Genomic DNA, 20,826 nt, shown 5'->3' with positions numbered 1-20,826 from the left:
TCACGGTGTGAGGTGACCTGCTAGAGGTTCCAGTAGTCCCATGTCCTACTTGGCTGTCCTGAGAGCTGAGAGGATCAATATCTTGGCTCACCTGTAACCCATTTGCAGTTTACTGGGAATCTCTGCTATAGGCAGAGGGTAACCATTTTAAGCAAAAGTATAACATTTCAAGATTTGAGTTGCAGAGAAATGGATTTGGGGGCTCTGAAAAAGGTTGGGTAGTTCAAAGCTAGAGGTAGGTGACCATTTGGGAGATGTTCATTACAAGTCCAGATCAGGGCCTTCAGAAGTAAAGACGGGACTAAGGCAGTAGCAGTGGTGATGGAGTTTGAAACTTGCTAGCTATAGCAGTGGCAACCTATGCAAAGAATTTGAGTTGAGAAACAGGATAACCAGGTTAATGTTTTAAACACATTCCTTTGTCAGCAAAGAAGAGAATGAATGGGAATGGTGGGTGAAAGTGGAAATAGAATGACCAGTTGGGTGGCCTTTGCAGAATCTCCCAAAAGGGGAGATAATCTTTTCCTTAGCTTGGTATTCTTCAGATGTTATTTAATGGTCTACACAGTGACAATCCTGGAACTATAAGATAGCAAGTATTTTTGAGTGACTACTATGCTAATATCATAAAATATGATAAGTGAACTTTCCTCATGAGAGGAAACGCTACGCTGTCTGTCATGCCATATTCCTCCTTTGAAAAGAAGACCAGAAACAGTCCCTTGAACACAGATCACTTTTCTTTGTATCATGTGAGCATAAGTCTCACATATAAATTCCTCAGAAGAGAGAATCTCAGGTCAGGAGAGAGATAATTACCCATGACCACATTGCCTCTTTTTTTTAAGTATATAAAATTGGAGGTATAAGCTACCTTCTGGCTACTCACATCCCACATTCTAAATGTTAAAACTTTAGTATTAAGCTGTCCAGTATAGTAGCCACTAGCCACACGTGGCTATTTAAATTTAAGTGTAAATTAATAGAAATTAAATAAAAATTCAGTTCCTCAGTCATACTAGTTACATTTCAGTGGCCACATATACCTACCTAGTGGCTAACTAATTGGACAGCACAGATAAAGAACACCTCCATCATTACAGGAGGTTCTAGTATAAGGTGCTACCTTAGTGAGAATCTTCCAGACTTTCTGCTGAGACAATAAACACACACTGCTTGGGTATTTTATTTATCTATTTTAAATTTTATAGCATGGACTCATTCTTGTAAAATGTATATTCTGGAACTTTTTTGGTTTACTTCATGTCGACATCTTTTCAAGCTGTATATATAACTCTATAGCCTTTTTTCCTAATGTCCGTACAGTATTCCAATGAAGACTCTACCAGGTTTTCGTTAACCATTCCCCTATCAATGAACATTTAGATTATTTCCAGTATTTTTGCTATAAGAAAATGCTCCAGTAAGCATCCTTATATATGCTTTTACCCATGATGCTAATATTTCTGTTTAAATTTCTGGGATTGGAATTGCTGAATAATAGAAATTCACATTTTAATTGTTGATCATGGTTGCCCAGTTACTCTTAAAATTGGTCAGGTTCATTCCTATCCATGGTAAACAGAAGTGCCCATTTACACACTTATTTGTCATCTTCCTGTGTTATCAGTTTTTTTGATTTTTGCTCTTCTGATAAATGAAATGTGGTTGTTGTGTGATACTAAGATAATTAGCAGACTTTATGTGTTGCTTTTTTTTTTTTTTTGCGGTATGCGGACCCCTCACTGCGGTGGCCTCTCCCGTTGCGGAGCACAGGCTCCGGACGCGCAGGCTCAGCGGCCGTGGCTCACGGGCCCAGCCGCTCCGCAGCACGTGGGATCTTCCCGGACCGGGACACGAACCCGCGTCGCCTGAATCAGCAGGCGGACTCTCAACCACTGCGCCACCAGAGAAGCCCTGTATTTTTTTTTTTTAAAGCAGCAAGTAATAGCAAAATTAAGCTGGTATTGCAAGAATTTAGCTTAAATATAAGGAAAATTTTCTCACAGGGACAATAATTGAATATTAGACTGTTCTAATAGAGGAAGGAAGGAAGGAAGGAAGATACTGAATTGGTTTTAGAATATGCAGAAATTAGCTTTGGTGAGCAGTGTTTATGTACCTTCATCCTCATTTACATTCCCTCACATTATTTTCTGCTGCATTGGATATAATAAATCAATAACACATAATTATGAAGTGGTAGGAAAGAATTATATAAGTTTTATCTAATATACGTAATATATTATTGCCCTTAGTGACTTTCTTTGAACAATAAAATGAGTAGAAGGAAGAATAGGGCATATTAAATTTCTTCAAGTCTACAGATTTGTTTTGTTTTGTTGCTGCTTTTGTCAAGATAGGTCTAAAGATTTCTTAAGTTTTTGAGCAAAGGAAGCATGTTTAGTTTTTAAACTTTAGAGCAGGAGGATACACTCTATGTCTGCTTAAAAATATTTTCAGTTCTGTCCTTTTGTGAATTGATTATCAGAGCATTCTTCTTCTGTGATATAGGAGGCCACTTATTTGACAACAGGAGTCATTAGAATTCCAGAACTGGAAAGGACCTTATAGACCTAGTCCGATTTAATCATGGTGTTTTGGAAGAAACTCCCACTTATTGAAAATGGGATGGCCTCGTCATTTTAGATTGCTGCATATTTTTATGTGATGAAAGGAGTATGCTAATTTGAAATTTATATTCCCATTTCCATTTCCGTAGAAATAGAAAAAGATTAATAATTCTGAGGCATAGGAAATTAAGCAGCTTCTCTGTTCTTTAGTCTTTTTTTTGGCTTTGTATTGCTATGTGATGCTTTCTGTGCCTTGGCCAAGAAGAGCCAACTAAAATTTGTTGCACCCCCTGAATTGTTTACAAGTCATAGGTTCTAGAGATTCGTGCTCTTTATAGAAACAAGTACATTATCTCTGTTTCTTTCTTGTCTTAGAAGAATGGAAATGAATTTGTTTCAGCGCTAATAAGATCTTTTCTTAGACCATGGAGATTAAGTTTTCCTTTTCCTAATGTCTAAGGATTTCAGTTTCTCATTTACTTTTTGATCTTGACATACTCATATTGGAAAAAGCAAATTCTGTTAAATTAATTGCCCACTTCTAGAATTGTTTCCTTTCTAGCTTCAGGTTCTTGTTAAATGAAAAAACGATACTCATTTTATGAGGACAGACTGTTCAGAAGCAAATCAGAATAATGTATATTTTAAATTAAATAGACCTATGGAAAGCAGAAGTTGAATTTCTCATTTAAGCTTTTGTTGGTAGAATAATTCATTCGTTGGAAATGTCCCTAAAAAAGACATCTGTAATTTTTTGATGATTGAATTACAGTGTTTTCTCTATAGTTTGAAGTTTTCAATGACTATAATTTGTCAAGTGAGGAACTGAACAGTTTTTAAATACTAGTATAATCTACTCTTCTCCTCAGGGAAAAAATTCTCTCCAGAGGGAGTTGTAGTTACATTTTACTAATAGATTTTAAAGTTATTGGTTTTATTCATTCAGGCAAAACATTTAACTTGATAAGGGTAAGAACAAGAAGTTTATGTTTATGTTACCAGTTATTCTAGACAGTTCAAAATAGTCCTCTTCAGTGATAGGTATAAAAAAGAGGTAAGGATTGAAAAGTCAGGTTACTAATCAATGAAGAGGTCGTTGCTTTTCGTTACTGTTACTTGTAACTTCATCTTGCTTGTTGTTATTTCTCTCTGTGTCATGTAAGTTGGTTGGAGATCAGCTTAGGAATTTTATTTATATAGAGAGCAAGTATGATTCAAAGTGTGGTATGAAATAAGAGTGAAAGGTAATTCCAGCAGATGCGGTCGACTAACAGAATAATCTAAACCGGCAAACTTCTTGAAAGACTTAAATTGAATCCTCAGTGCAATCCTTGATTATCTGAATTTTAAGGAAGAAGGGTTAAGAATGTGAAAAGAATAGAGTTTAAAGGAAACTCACCCCTCAAGAATGGTTTGCTCCCCCCTCCCCCCCCCAAAAAAGTTACAGGTTCAAAACTAAGCAGAAATGTCTCTTGGACTTGGAAATGCCATTTTTTTCAGTAAGTTGTACAGGAAATGAGGTGGGAAAGCCCAGTTAAAACATGAACCTTTGAAATATTTTGCTTATAGCTGATGGTGTCCTGCTGTAATATAGTCGTAAAATGACTGCTTTAGGAGCAAACATCTGGCACATGAGTCATAGCACTAAAGTAACAAGACTAGGGAAGCATTTTCATGATCTATTTTTATTTATTTATTTATTTATTTATTTTTTATTTATTTATTTTTATTTTTTGCGGTACGCGGGCCTCTCACGTTGTGGAGCACAGGCTCCGGACGCATAGACTCAACGGCCATGGCTCACGGGGCCCAGCCGCTCCACGGCATGTGGGATCTTCCCGGACAGGGGCATGAACCCGTGTCCCCTGCATCGGCAGGCGGACTCTCAACCACGGCTCCACCAGGGAAGCCCCATGATCTATTTTTAGATGTCTCCAATAGGCAATGTTTGCTATTTTTAGCTGTTTTTAGTATAACCTGTTTTATTCACTATTGGCAGAAAGAATATTTGCATAATAGAATACAGACAGAATTCAAGAATGATGTGGGTGTTCTTTTCTCTCTCTCTCTTTTTTTTTTTTTTGCCCTTAAAATGGTATGGTAATTTATTTGGGGACTCAGTGTTCTTTGTAATTATTTTTTTCTAGCCTACCAAAAAATTAGGTTGAAAGCTATACTTAATTTGAATGAATGTGTTGGTTTTCCTTTATTTGATGCAGGATCTTTTTACAATAATGATACAGTGTTGTTTTGAAACGTTGAAAGATACATTGTGTATGTGTGTGTTTATGAAATATAAAGATTCATTAATCCATATCAGGCCAACTATTTTGAACTGTATTTCTAGAGGATCTTTTTTTACCTAGTCAAATTCTGCCACTTAGACTTGAATTAGAGCAAAAATACTCTATTTTTCCTATTCTTAATCAAAACTAAAGCTAAGAATTGTTTTTTAATTTTTTTCTTACTAAAATTGAATGGAATAGAGAATTATCAAAGTATATATATTTAATTTTATATAGAAAGATTATTTGAAAGATGGTTTTGATCTGGGATATAAAGTCTGAGTATATAAAATTTATAAAAAATAAAGTGTTTTTGTATTTCTCTGGAAATGTAAAAGGTTTAGAATCAGCATCTGATTTGGTTACTGTATTTAAATCTATTGATTTAAATCTTGATACTTTGATCCCTATATAGGGATATATGGGGAAACATTTGGGTGAGAAGGTCATTTTATTTATATTCTAAATGGATATAAATATTTACTACGTACTTATAGTGTTCTTGAAGACACTTCTATATGTGTGTAAGAGTTTGCGTGCACACACCATATATATACTCCCTGTCCTCCAAGGCTTAATGGTTAACTGTATCGACAAGATATACATTTATGATAAGTTAACAATGCAGTAAATGACCCATCGCAGTTTATAATTAAGTTCTGAAAGAAAAATGTAATCAAATGCTATGGTTCCACAAGATCATTGGTGGGTTCAGGAAAACGTCATGAAGAATTAATCCGAGTCCCGAAGGAGAAGTTGGATTTGGAGAGGTGGAGACAAATGGGAATGCATTTTAGTTGACAGATATGGGATGGGCAAAGGCAGAGAGTAAGAATGAAGAATGAGCATGCTGTATTTGGAGAGTAATCATTTTAACAGCCATTAAGGGTGTATATGTGCCAAGCAGCGCTCTTGTAACTGTATCAATAGATACAGTTATTAACTCCATTTTGCTAAAGAGGAAGCTGAGAGGGAAGAGATTAAATCGCCCAAGGACATATGACTCTTCAGGGGTAAAGCTCGGTATCAAACCATGCAACCTGATATCAGAGACCTAATAGTTGTTCTAGGCTTGTGCTGTCTCAGACTGTAGCCAAGAGCCACATGTGCAGTGGGGCACTTGAAACACGTCTGGTCCGAACTGAGATGTGCTCTAAGTGTAAAATGCATGTCAGATCTTGAAGTCTTAGGATCAAAGAAAACAATGTAAAATATCTCATGAATAACGTAATATTGATGACATATTGAAATAATATTTTGGCTATATCATATTAAATAAAATGTATTATTAAAATTAATTTCACCTGTTTCTGCTTTTAAACTGTGGCTACTAGTCAGTTTAAAATGGCATGTGTGGCTTGCATTTTATTTTTATTGTACTGCTGCTAAAGACTGCCCACCAGCGAGCGAAGCGTCTAATGGAAGTGAAAGAATAGAAACAAGGGTGAGGGCAGGCAAAGGAAAAAAGGAGATTTCGGACCAGATTATTCGATTGGCATTGAAATTTATCCTTGAAGCTAGAGTTCCTCAGAGCGTGATCCGTGGACGATCTGCCTCACGTTTTCAGGATGGAGTCAACCCTGAAACTTCAGTCATCCCTAATTCATTATTTTAGTCTCTTCCTTGCAGAGATTTTAAGGCTACCTAGAGAGGGGAATCTGCAGAAGAGACTGTAACTCTGGTTTCACAAAGACAATGAACATGGATGCCATTTTCTTAATATTCTGATCAGTGTTGCTGAATTGGACTTCAGCAAAATAAAGGATACAGGCAGTTGATGACAGTGTCATTTAAAGAATTGCTTTCTGGAGCTTGGATGGTTGCTACTTATTTTTTTAATATATGGAGGGGAAAAAAATGCTTAAAATTACCCCATAACTTATAGCCTAGCCTTTGACTGAAGTGATTGCCACTTGCCTCATTAGGTGACCTGGGTAAATGCCAATGCCTATGTGATTTGGTGATTTGTGGGGTCTTTGGAATGTTTACACCGGACCCTGACCACCCTAAAGAAGTTGTATGTCCTGGTGTCCATACGCTGTAGTACATTTTGTTAAACTGACTTACCTCTTAAGTCATACCAGAGCTTGGCACTTTCAAATTACCCTGGCTGATAGGAGACTTTGATCTGTTTATTCTAAGTGACAATCATAATTGGATAACAAAAGGTAAATTAGTTTTATTTCTTCATGAGCACATAGGAATGTATAGATCTTAAGGTTTTACGGTAAATGTTCCGTATTGAGGTTAAACAGTGCATAGTTCTCAAGTGATAGACACATTGCTGTGATCATCCACAACCTTGATCAGTGATCAGTTAAAATACACTAATGATGATGTGGATTGAAGAACACCATCCTTCATAGAACTGAATAAAATTCAGGACTGCCTGAATAAAATTCTGTACATGAACGGCAACTTTATCGGACATTCAGCAGCTATTTTTTCAGTATAAACTTTTTTTTTCTAAAGAATGTGCTTGATCTGCTTGCATATTTTGAGGGCATAAGCAATAACCTTGGTAAAGTGCTGAGATTTTGACACTTTTTAACAGTCGACAATAATAGCTGTCAAATGGCAGCCTGCAAAACAGTATCAAATGATTTTCAACATAAGTCAGGAGGCTGCAAAATTTATAGCACTGGCACTGAGTAGAAATAGCCACAAGGGTAGTACCAAATTTGCAGATATTTCCGTTTTTGTTTTTTTTTTAATGTTTCCCATTTTTCAGTTGACTAGAATTTGGAATGCATTTTCGTACAGGATTATAAATAGAATACTAGACCCGCCTTCAGAAACATCTTTAACCTATCTGAGTCAGTTCTGTTTCACCTTCCTTTAACCTCTGTTTGTACTGTGACCTCTTTGGGAAATGTATTCCTGTGATAGTGGGAGATGCCTGATTAAATGCCTGATTACATTTTCTTTGTCTTGTTAATAGAAATTCCCCAGTCAGAGGCTTTGAGATATGGGTAAACTGTCATGAACAGTATTTTGTAAAAAGAAGGTATTTCTCAAGGTCCTTCTCTTCCCAATTGTTTTGAATTGCCCTGTAAGGAGATAACTGGGTCTCTGCCAGGGCAGGAAATCCAAATTCCTGCTGTATTCTGTTGATGCTGTGCATCATTTGTGAATTGAGTCAGGTACTTTTTATACCAATATGGAAGAGAATTAACACATTTTTCATAGTTTTCTTTTGTACAGCATTCAACAAGGTTATGTGCACAAACTAAGCTCTTTGAAGGCTTATTTGCTTTTGTATCTCCAGCACTTAATTAGCACAGGGCCCAACACAGAAGAGATTCTGTGCTGTGTTTGTTGAATGAATGAATGAATGAGTGAATGAATGAATAAGTAAATGAGTAGCTGACCTTTAAGAAGTACTTTAAATTCTGCATGGTCTCCCAAAGATTTGTGGTAATTTGATAAATATTTTTATAGCAATTTTAACATTGAATTGTGGACCTTAGAGTGATAAGCTTTACTAGGTCTTTGCTTCTCTTAAGAGAGAGAGCCTTTTCTAGACGCATATAAATGGGATGGCCTAGTTGCCATCAGCCCACAATAAGACAGTTGTTTTTGGTGCAGTGGAAAAATTAGCAGAATAAAGAGATTGCCTAATGGAATTAGATTGCCAAAGAGCAAACTGTAACTCTCCAAGTTACGAAAAAAAATTTACAGGTCTGAATATCAAGGGAATACGTCCCTTTTAAAATAGTAAATATCTTGCCTTTGACCTTATTTGCCCCACTGTTTCCTAATTTTATCCTTCTTTATAAGCCATCGGAGTAAGTATAGCAGAATACTTGCTAGCTTGGGCTTTGGAATTCAGGCAGACCTGAGTTCAAACCCCATTCCGCCACTTAATCCTCTGTCAAAGGAGGTAATCTGTATTTCTCATTGTAAAAAGGGGGTGATAAAGGATCCTTGTCATGCTTATGTGAACTGGTGTCTATAAAGCATTGAAGCATATAGAAATGCTGAATAATGTTAGCTGTTATGTGATAACCCCTATCTGAAAATGGCATTTTTTGCCTCTGCCTTTGAAAAGTTCCTAGCCACTTTTTAAAGACTTAGTTGAAGATGACTCCTCACTATATTTTTTCATCTCTCACTACCTCATCTGAGTTCCCTTAGTAGTCCGTTACAGCACTCACCATGGCTGTTACAGGTTTGTTTCTCTCCTACGCTAGATCACAAATTCTTTAAAGAAAAGGAGTTCATATGTTTGTATTTTTCTGTGTTTCTCCTACAGGGTTTGGCACATGGTATTTAACAGAACATTTGTTAAACTGTTTAATGTGTATACGGAAATCTTCTGTAAGTTGTGAAGTGTTAATCAAATGATTAGCACTATTTGAGGACTTAATATGTGCCTAGCAGTGTGCATGGCACATTAGAAAGTAGTTCTTTGGTGTTTAAGTGCCAATGATGGGAATAGTACCACAAAGCTAATTGAGCAATGATTCCAAGTACCTGACTGTAGCATTTTTTATCATCTAATATGTAATTGACTTTAGCAACTTTTGAAACCTCGTAGATAAGTGGAAGTTCTATTTGCTTCCTTCCATAACAGGTTCAGTCCCGTCTTTTAAGTTGATTCTTCCCCCAGAATTTTGAAGCTGATTGGTTTAAATACAGTATTTTATTTATATTTTGTAGTATTTTGATAGCTAAATCCTGGTGACTAGCATTGAGAACTTATTATGTGTCAGGCACTGAGGACTTTAGTGTGCTGTCTGGTTTAAACGCTCGCAGCAACCCCACTAGGTGCTGTCGTTTTCCATGATGTTATGGTAAGAGAACGAAAACTTACAGATACAGGGTAACTTGCTGCAGGTCACAGAGCTGGTAAGTGCTGGAACCAGGATGTGAACCTAGGTAATCTGATTCTGGGGCCTAAACTTATAATTAGGCAACTGCCTGCTCTTTTCACATTTTGGGGGGACTTTTTTTTTTTTTAATTTGAGTTAATACATATAAAGTATACTGTTTGTTTCAGAGTAGTTCCTTTAAAAATTATAGTTTTATTCCTTGTCTTCCGATATGATGTGAGATAAATTCAAAGATAATTATATAAAAATGAGTAACACAAGCATTGTAAGGGATCATACTATCCAAACCAATTTGGGGATTTTTTAATTCCCTGTTGCAGGGTTGGTTGAACATCTTATTTTAATCTTATTTTAATATAAGAAATCACAGAGTATCAGGAAAAGGTGGTGAATGGTAGACCTATCAAAATTCAGTTTTCTTTATCTTTGATACCTTGTCCTATTAAAACACTTTTAAAGATATCTGTGTGGAATTTTAGGTGTGTTTTTGGTCATTGTGTATATTTAACTTGTCTGAGGTCTTAAGTTACAAATATATGTCATTTTAAGATTCTTTTAAAGTCACGTTTGCAGTTTGATTTAAATGTAAATAAACTTGATGTCCAGTATCTTAAGGTCCAAATAACCTGCACACTTTTACATAGATTTGGAAATTCAGGTCAAATGTCTCCCGGTTATTATTACATAGAGCAAAATCCTGATCTAGTATAGTTGACCATTGTTTTCTTCCTTAATAGGAACATTATATTTATATAATATTTATTATGTGTCAGGGGTTGATTCTATTATGCTTAGAGGAAATGTTTTTAAAAATATTTTAAGCTCTATATTTCATGAAAGCACTTTTCATCTTTTTCAAAATAGGTAAATCAAACTGGGAAGATGATGGTTGGGGAACATGGGAAGAAACAGAACCCCAAGAACCTGTAAGTCTTTGTAAACATGTGCATGCTTTTTTTTTTTTTTTTTTTTTTTCTGGCGGTACGCAGGCCTCTCACTGTTGTGGCCTCTCCCGTCGCGGAGCACAGGCTCCGGACGTGCAGGCCCAGCGGCCATGGCTCACGGGCCCAGCCGCTCCGTGGCATGTGGGATCTTCCCGGACCGGGGCACGAACCCACGTCCCCTGCATCGGCAGGCGGATTCTCAACCACTGCGCCACCAGGGAAGCCCTGTGCATGCTTTTTGATAGCGGCATTTTCCTTTTGTAATGATGGTGACATATTTCAGTGTTAGGTTAACATTTTAAAATCTTTGTCAAGAACATTTTTGTGCTTACTTAATAGTACTTAAGTAGATGCCTGTTCTTAAGGATTGGATGACTTTATAGCTACGTGGGCTGGGCTAAATGGAGAATAGTTGTTTTAGGATTCTTTCCCCTTCATTAGTTACTCTTTTAGGCTCTTGCACTTACTTATTCAACATAGATTTGTTAAGTGCCCACCATATTCTAGTTGCTGGGCGTATAGCAATGAGCAAGGTAGACAAAGTCCCTGTATATGGTAGTGTATTTTCACCTGTAAGTAATAGAAAATCTAACCTAAACTGGCTTAAATAACAAGGACATTCATTAGCCTGCATAAAAGGAAGTCAGAGATAGCATGTACTCCCGGTTAGGTTGATGGGGCAATCCAGCTAGGTCATCAAGGACTCAGGCTCTTTCCTTCTGTCTACTCTGCATATACCGTGTTGACTTCATCCTAAAGCTTGTTCCTCTCACAGGTGGGGTGGGGCAACGTGTTTCTTCATTCTTGACCAGAGGGAGAAAAAGGCCGGGGTTGTTCATGACTCTTTTCCTTGCCTTTTATCTCCTTGGGTCGAATTGGGCCAAAAACTCATTTCTGAACTAGCCGCTAGGAAGATATATGAGATTTTCATCAGCCAATCACATTGTTTCCTGGAGCTGGAGGATAAAAGGGTCAGCTTCTCCTGAGGCCCATGGCTGCACAGGGCAGGAGTTGACACCTGAACGAAGTCAGGGTTTTTATGAAGAAAGAAGAATGAACCTATATACTGGATGGGTCTTAGCATCCGTGTGCCCAGCAGCTTACACTCTAATGGGGAGAGATTTTAAAAAAAAATTTTTTTTAAGAGAGATAAAAAGTGTCAAATGGTGGCAGTAGTTACACAGAGAATTCAGATGGTGATGTGACAGCAAGTGATCATGTGACTGCTGTAGATTGAGTGGTCTGGGAAGGCTTTTTGGAGGATGTGACATTTAGGCTGAGGTTTGAAAGATGACAGGCAGTCAATGAGGTGCAGGTCTGGTGAAGAGCATCTCAGGCCGGGGCAGCAGCTCATGGAAACGCCCAGTGGCAGGCTGGGCTTGGAGTTTGAAGGAATGTAGAGAGGGCCAGGGTGGCGTGGCAGGATGGAGACGGCTACAAGATGGCCTTAGAGAAGCAAGAAGGCCTGATGGAGGGCTTTGCAAATTTGGAGTTTACCCTAAATGCAATAGGAAACCACACTGATGTGGTTTCTCATTGTTAAAGTTCATCTTGGCTGCTATTTGGAATCGATTGAAGCAGGGAGCAAAAGTGGAAGCAGGGGAGACCAGTTACGAGGCTGGTAGAGTAGTTCAGTTGAGAAATGATGGTGGCTTGCGTTAAGGTGGTTTTAGTGGAAATGAGAAATTGGTAGATTCAAGGTAAGTTTGAGAGATAATGGTAAGACTTTCCTATGAACTGGTTGTGCAGGATGAGGGGGAAAAGAAGAAGCTAGAACTGACTTCTTTGATCTGGGCTATGGTGTGGAGTAGATTAACCATAATAAGATGTTGATATTCCCTAAAGCTGAGTAATAGGTACCATTCTTTTGGTCAGTCTTTGAAAATATCCATAATAAAAAGTCGTTTAACACACCTCCCAGGTACTTGGCTTGAGCTACTGGATGGATGGTGTGTCGCTTGTTGAGTTGGGGAAGACAGATCTGGAGGAGAAATGAAAGAGCGTCCTGTCTTGAGCAGCAGAGCATCCTAAGTTCACGTAGAGTTATAGCAAAGCTCCGAGGGGAGATGAAGAACAGGAGACCATTTCAGAAGACCTCAAGGAGGATTGGGATGTAATGCAGCTCAGCGAACTTGGTTGTCCCATCACCTCAGCAAACACACACCTTGTCTCTTTCTGCTCTAGTCCCGTGTCAGTATGGAGACCCGGTTATACTCTGTGTCTGCTTTTGCTAAGACTGACTGACTTCTGCTCACTCATGATTTAGACTTGCACAGCTTTTACTTCTGTCTCTTGCTTGTGGTTGTCTTAGATTCTTTCTTGTTTTTGTATCGCCCTCAGCTCATGTGAGGATTTTACTTAATCCGTTCACCAGCTTCCAGTGTAGGATATTTGGGAGCAGGGGACTCAGATTTATAGCAGCTCGCTGCATGGGACATCGGCCACCCTGGTAGTGCTGCCCTCTGGTCAGACGCCCGTCAGCAGTCAGTTAGCTGTGGCAAGAACGGGGAGGTGCCGAGGGAGCTGGATGGGAGGGGTAAGTATTGGAAAGGTTGGCGCCTCTGCGGGGTTCCGTGTGAGTAAGCCTCTCGGGAGGGCATGTGCTTTGAGAATTTCTCAGAAGGGGATAGTGTAAGTGGCAGCACCCTCGCAGTTACTTTTAGTGTTGGTTTTCTGGAATCATACAGCTAAGTGACGACGGTGAGTAAGAGAACGAACTCCCAAGTAAGTTGGAGGTTTTCTGGAATAAACCTCACAGACGCTACACATGCACTCGTCATCTCAGAGGAGCTTCCGCTGGGACCGTTATTATTAAATATATAAAATCGTGCTGGTGCCGAGTTATGGTACTTATTTACAAGCCCAGAGGCCGGCCCTCATCTTAAACAGTCCGCTGGCACATAGTTGGTTCTATCTGGAGTGGATTTTTACTTGTGAAATGGCGCAGTTGGGGATTTGTGTGTGAGGCCAGTCTTCCTCACAAGCATCTGCTACGTCTTCCCTGAAAATATTCAGGGGGTGAGTTTACTGATAGCCTGTCACAGAGCTGCTTTTTGGCTCAGCTAACAGTGTGCCTTCCCTTAGCTCGCAGCCCCTCGTGGCACATAACCCAACACGGGAGAAGATGATTGCTGCTACAGGCTGGGGTCGGAGAATCAGGCAGGCCTGGTGCAAAGCTTTGTGAGTGTGAAGCGTAGTCTGCATGTGGTCAGAAACTGCGCTCTCTGATTTCTGGTTTTTATTTATTTTTTATTTTTATTTTTATTTTTTTTGCAGTACGCGGGCCTCTCACTGTTGTGGCCCCTCCCGTTGCGGAGCACAGGCTCCAGACGCGCAGGCGCAGCGGCCACGTCTCACGGGCCCAGCCGCTCCGCGGCACGTGGGATCTTCCCGGACCGGGGCACGAACCCGCGTCCCCTGCATCGGCAGGCGGACTCTCAACCACTGCGCCACCGGGGAAGCCCTGATTTCTGGTTTTTAAACTCACCTTGGCTGCTTTGTGGAATAGGTTGCCTCTCGTACTCGTAAAGGTCATCGGTTGGTTTATTTTACAGGATTTCATTTTGATGTTCCACTGTTTCAGCTGATTCTGGGCGACGTGGACAATGATAGCCTAGTTAGAATGTGTAAGTGTCATCAGGCCTCCTTTAAATCTGACCTGTAAAGTATGTTGTCTTCTCTTTATTGGCAAGGAGATCCTAAATCTAGGGATGACATAGCTGAACTGTTTCAGTTAAAAGCTGAAGTCTGCTTCTACTCAATCTGAAAACATATGAAATTACTTACACGTAGAATATTTTTTCATTGGGATAAAATTTGAATATTTACAAGTGGCCCTCAGGGATGAGGGAGGCTTGTTGCTCTCTTTGTCTTGATAGATTTGCTCGCACTGTGGATTTGGCAAATGCGCGAGTGAAACAGTATTGTTAGGCCGCGTTGACAACAATTTTGGGTGGAGCAATCATTCCTCACTGTTTGAACCCTTTACCCTGTCACAGTCCTTTGTACATGGTGAGGGTATTTGAGAGACGGCAAAAGTGGGCCAGGACAGTGAGGTTCCGAAGTTATTCAGATGTTAAAGTCATCCTGTGGTGTTTAAGAGAGCTTCTTTGAATTTGGATCCTGTCCTCAAAACAAGACAGCATCTTTGCCAAGGGAGCCTGTTTGGCGGGTGAGGACATAAATGGCACTGTGGCCGGGGAAAAGGGTATGACCTCTGCCTTACACTGCAGCATCTTCCAGAACTTTCCACGCGTAGGATCATTATGAAGTTCTGCTGAGAAACATGTTTTATACCAGGACTATTAGAAATTTTACTAAGCTGAGGCAAGAGATTTCTGTTATTTCTGCTGCCAGCTATGGTGATGAACAAGTCCAGAGGCACAGCCAGCTCCAGAGGCATGGCAAGAATCAGAGTTAACTTTTGGCAAATGTGTGGAACGCAGAAGTACATGCTCTAGTCAAGGTTAATAGGTGTAGCCACCTCGTCAGCATGGAGAGGGAACTTGGACTCTCTCTTGTCATGGACAGACAGCAAACTCAAAACCTGCCTTTCCTCAGGGTCCACCGGGCAGGCCTTGGCCACATTAAAGATGAGAGAGACCAGGACTGGAGAAAGTGGACTGTCACAAAGTCAGTTTATGGTTGTGTCGGGGTGCTGTAGCCGTCAAAACTGATAGGCTTCCCTATCAGTTGCCATCGGGTGGTGGTTCCTGTGACCAGCAGAAGAAAGTAGGCTTTCATTCTTCATTAGTCTGGCATTAGAGACACGTTGTGTTCTGGTCCGTTTAGGCGGGCTGCAGTGGTGTGTTGGTGAACCACAGAGAAGGGTACCTAAGAGGAAAGTGCAGTAGCCGCTGCCCCTGAATGCCGACCTGAAGGCCAACTCGCTGCTACTGAGTCCAGCAAACAACTATAAAAACTTTAGGGTGCTTTTTTTTTTTGCGGTACGCGGGCCTCTCTCTGCTGTGGCCTCTCCCGTTGCGGAGCACAGGCTCCGGACACGCAGGCTCAGCGGCCGTGGCTCACGGGCCCAGCCGCTCCGCGGCACGTGGGATCCTCCCGGACCGGGGCACGAACCCGCGTCCCCCGCATCGGCAGGCGGACTCTCAACCACTGCGCCACCAGGGAAGCCCTAGGGTGCTTTTTATCTCCAGAAGTCTGTCAGCTCTTTGAGAGTAGTCTCTTATTTTTATGGCAGAAGAGAATAAAGGGCTTTTGTAATCATAGAGATTTAGGACCATGGGTCTGGATAAGGCTTTTCTAAGGAAGGAGAAAGCCTCTTTAATTTGGATTCTGGGGTGTCAGCTATAATGAGGGCTTAGGGAAGAAAGCATATTCTAGTATCTGTCATCAGCTACGCGGCTGACGTAGCCAGCCAATTCCAAGAAAGCAAGCGTCTGTGACACTGGTAGGCTTTGGAACTTTAAGGATGGCTTCTCTTATAGAAGAGGACAAATGTCCTTCTCCTATAGATATTTCATACCTGTGTTAGTCTGCTTGGCTGCCATAACAGAATACCACAGACTGGGTGGCTGAAACAACAGACGTTTATTTTCTCACCGTCCTGGAAGCTGGAAGCCCAAGATCAAGGTGCCATCAGGGTTGGTTTCTGGTGAGACTCCTGTTCCTGGCTTGCAGATGGCTGCATTCTTGCCGTGTCCTCACCTGGCCTTTCCCCTGTGCATGAAGACGGAGAGCCGGTTCTGGCGTCCCTTCCTCTTCTTAGAAGGATACCAGTCTGTCAGAGGGCTGTGCCCTTATGACCTCTTTTAACCCCAATTAACCTCCTTAAAGGCCCCCTCTTCAGATACAGTCACATTGAGGGGTTAGGGTTTCAACATGTGAATTTTGGGTGCAGGATACAATTCAGTCCATAACAATGCCCCAAATAATGGATCCATGTCAGGCGTAACTTTTATGTGTACAAGTGCAATGAATAAGGTTAAGGAATTCCTCCTTGCCCGTGAGTAAATACACGAAACGATGGAAAGGCAAACAGAATAGGCTTTCAAGACGGAAGAAAAGGCAAAACAAAGATCTTCCTCTGTACTGTACTTTAAGCTGACATCATGACAAATGGGGCCTGGCGGGGGGAAATGGGAAAAGAAGGTAGTTGTACTACAACATCTACCTATGAATGATCCTATAACAAATAGTACATAGTATTTTTTACAGTGTTGTAAGGGCTTTCAGTTGGGGTTATAATTTTTTTGCTTTGGGAAAGAAGTGGTATTTTGCTCAGCCTCATGCTATAATGGGAATCTAGGCGGTTTGGGAAGAAGCTTGACAGGGTTTAGTTGAATTTTAACTGGCAAGGCAGATTGAATGAGCTTTCCTTCATTGGTGTACTAAGACCAAAGCGTTGCAAGTATAGAATCAAGGATTTGCTTGACAGCGGTTTCTGGAACAGGAAGCACAGAAGGTCCTGGGTTAAGGTCCTCGGTTAAGGCCCTGGGTTAAGGTAGGCAGCGTGGAAATCTTCCACTTACGAGACACCTTAGCAATGTGTTCCATCTGTTTTCCAGAAGGTGATACAATGCAGTTTACAGAGGCACTAATTTAGCAGATTAGCAGGGAATGAAAAAAGCATGCTGGTCAGATAGAGGCCCCAGAGAAGTGCTTGTTTACAGGCTGAGAAATAGGAGACAGCATGACCTGATTAGAGACTCTCAGAGCATTAATAATCTGGGGTAATGCTGGAAAATATTTTGCCTTATTTTAGTGTCCTTAGACTGTGGTGCCATCTACCACGCAAGAGACATAAGCAGTGGATTGGCCAGAGGCAGAAGGAGAGCACCCACAGTACTCTAAGGGTGCGCCCGAGGCCCTCCTCCTGTGAGGGGATGGTGGCCGCAGAGGGTCTCTTTCCTCAGGTGGGGTCTCATCAGGACTTTGGACCTTGGACTATTAGAAACACTCATTTTGCCAGTGACTTTCCTCTCCGCATTAACACAAGCTGGGTTTAGCCGCGTGCTTCTCAACTGGGGGTGATTTTGCCCCTCAGGGGGCATTTGGCAATGTCTGGAGACATTTTTGTTTGTCACAGCTTGGGGGAAGGTACATCTAAGTGGGTGGAGGCCGGGGAGGGATGCTGTGAAGCGTTTTACAATGCACAGGACAACCCTTCAAACAAAGGATTGTCCACCCAAAATGTTAGTCGTGCTGGAGTTCAGAAATCTTGGTCTCGCCCGTGGCTCTCAGTATAACTCTCCCAGCTTTTCTTGCTGCCTTTACCCCTTTTTGTTCTCTAAAATTTCTTGGCCTCTTTTGGGGACGTCAGAACTTTTGATCTTGTAAATCAGCTCTTCCTCAATTAAAAAAAAATAGTTATTTAATAAATGAAAAAAAATAGAACGGGGGGAAAAAAAACCCTTTGATCTTTATGGCCATGAGTTTGGTTTTAGTAGATACAGGTGGAGTGATTTGCTAGTGTGAAAAGTGCAGTTAAAGGATTGTTTGCCAGCCAGCAAAGGTGAGTGTAAGCTGTTCCCCGGTCTTTGGCCACAGACCAGCCAGTATCCGGGCTCAGTCTTGGTGGCGCTATTTATGCCTAAATATTTAAGAGTGACCTATTTTTAGTCTCTCTGTATAGTCAGCCGCCACTTTCCCTTGCTGTTGTTGACAGTTGTTAGTTTTAGTTCAAGTCTGGACTCCTCAGGCATTCCTGCAGGGTAGCTCTGTGAGTTGGCTTTGGCTTGGTGATGGGCCTCTGGTCTTCTGCCAGGGAGGGAGGGACAGTGGCTGACTGTGTGGGGTGGGGGAAGGGATCTGGGGACCTGCCTTCAGCCAAGCCTCCTGACTTCAGCTGCATCTTTGCCCTCACGCCCAAGCAGAGCTGGCACCAGCTCCTAAGCCTATTGGCAGTCTTGCGGTGCCGCTGGGGTTGCTTCTTACCTTTCCTCGCCCCCACTTTAGTGGGAGTTAGTTTTCCAGGGACTGTAAAATCAGTTACCACCTGTCCATCTGCTTTCTAGCTCTCAAATGTTAGTGGCTTTTCTCCTCTCCTTCTTTTTGGCTGTACTTGAAACAAACTCTTCTACTGTTGTTCTTAGTGGGGTCGAGAGTGCTGGGGAAAGTGAGAGTAAAATTGATCTGTTTAATTCTCTCTTTACCTGAAAGTCCACGTAGACTTCATTTTTACATATTGTTCTACCTCTTGCCTTTTCCATTTAATGTAATATGGAGGTTTTTCTGTGTCTGCATATATAAATCATCTAGTTCTTGTAAAGGAATACTAACTATTTCATGGTATAGATATACTATGATTTATTTAGCCACACCCCTGTTGAGGGACATTTTGTTTTTGTTTGTTCTCTGTCTTTTCTGTTTTCTATCACAGGAGATGCCGTGATCATCTTTCTATCTACTATGCATCTTTGGTTACACGTGTGTGTAGTGTCATGAATGAAAGTCAGACTGCCTGAATTTCTATCCTAACTCTGCCACTCAGTGACTGTTAAACCTTGGGCAAGTTACCTAACTCCTCTCAGTCCAGTTACATCATTCGTAAAGTGGGACTAATAGGATCATCAGTTATAGGATTAAAATCATAGGATTATGAAGAGGATGAAATGAGACATGCTTAGAATAGTACCTGAAACATACATAGTATGTGCTCAATAAATGTTGGCCATTCTTATTTTTCCTTTAGAATAAATAACTAAACGTGGAATTGCTAAGGTTAAAAAGTGTACATATTTAAAATTTTAATAAAAATTGTTGAAGGGTGCTTCCAAAAGCCTGCCCCAGTGTGTATTCCAAACACAGTATGTGAGAATGCCTCCTTCTCCTCTCTGTGTCACAGAAATGAAAACATCTCCGAGGTAATTGCTTTTTACCATTGTGCTCTGTTTATTTTGTAAAAAATGGAATATTTCTCTGTACCCATATTTTTATCAATATTGGGAAACTCAGAACTATGAGAGATGGACGTGCTTTCTTACAGAGGCCTGCTTTTCTCAGGTACTTTTTGAAATTGTTTTCCCCTAGTAGATTATCAAACTTTAATCTTTGTAAAATCAGAATGGTGTGAAATGCCATTTCAGTGTTTTAATTTGTACTTTTAAATTTATGAATGAGGTTTGTCATCTTTTTAAGCTTTTCACTCAAATATTTTTTAGAAATGTGTACTGTTACCGTGTGTGTCTGTGTGTGTGTGTGTGTGTGTGTGTGTGTGTGTGTGGACACTAATAGCAATTTAAGGTCCATAGCATTTAATTTAACTATTAGCTCTATTTTGATTTATATTGGGTGCTAATTGATTCTTGTGTATTAGTCTTATTTGTCCAACTAGACAGGAAAGTTTTTGAGCAGGAATTGTTTGGTACTTTCTTATATCCCATGGTACCTAGGGAGCACATAGATTTAGTATTTAATGTTAAACAGTTGTTTCAAAAATAAAGAAGTATGCTTTTTAGTTTTAGTGTTTTATTGTAGTTATTTGTGAAATGAATTTTTTTGTGAGTAATGAATTTGTTTTGTAAAAATGACACGTTTATTACTGAAAATTCAGGTATTATAGAAGAATAAAAAGAGTAAGATAATCCGCATTCTAACACCTAAGGATAATTATCATTATTAACTTTAAGAGGTTATAAATGTAGGCATATTTGGTTGAGTGGTTGGATGAATGGGCCACACAGAAAATTCTCTAAAAATGGAGTCACATTATATATACAATTTAAAAAATAAATAAGAGCAGAATTAATCCTACTTGAATTGACAGTTGAAATAAAACTGTAAGAGTTACTGAATTATCATTAACTTCCTCTAAGGTTAGGAAGAAAAATAATTTTAAAAATTGAGATTGAAGTCGGAGGTTTTTGTGACTAATTGTTTGTAATTTTTTTTTTCTTTGGGTTATCTATAATCAAATTTGTAACCAGATTTAGAGCTCTTGCCTTGCCTCATTTTAATTTTGACATGACCTTAAGATCTTTCATTTGAGAAGTTTAGTCCCTGATCTGGAAAATGGCCGGGACCAATACTTTTCATGCCATGTTAGAGAAAGCTCTAGGGCTCTGCAAAGGTGCTAGGTAGCTTCCTCATTTCTGCTTTTATCTATATCGTATATTAAGATACTGTATAAAATTTTGTTCGGGAATAAAAAGTCTTGCTACCTCAAAAATGTTTGAGAAGCATTGGGTATTATATATGCTAATAGTAGACTAGAAAAAAGGAAAACTTA

At 40.1% G+C, this 20,826-nt stretch overlaps 1 protein-coding gene across 4 annotated transcripts in view; it reads left to right on the top strand.

Moving 5' to 3' along the window:
* Window positions 1–20,826, top strand: part of RAB3GAP2 (RAB3 GTPase activating non-catalytic protein subunit 2) — a 97,473-nt gene that overhangs the window by 9,071 nt on the left and 67,576 nt on the right. For all 4 annotated transcript variants that reach the window (XM_059039696.2, XM_067027828.1, XM_067027839.1 and 1 more), the window contains exon 2: window positions 10,558–10,619. In XM_059039696.2, the coding sequence (XP_058895679.1) occupies window positions 10,558–10,619 (62 nt within the window). The remainder of the gene's footprint in view (window positions 1–10,557; window positions 10,620–20,826) is intronic.

This window comes from Kogia breviceps, chromosome 1 (assembly GCF_026419965.1).
Source record: "Kogia breviceps isolate mKogBre1 chromosome 1, mKogBre1 haplotype 1, whole genome shotgun sequence".
NCBI lineage: Eukaryota > Metazoa > Chordata > Mammalia > Artiodactyla > Physeteridae > Kogia > Kogia breviceps.
The sequence above is the reverse complement of the archived record's forward strand: the minus strand, read 5'-3'. Positions and strand labels throughout refer to the sequence as shown.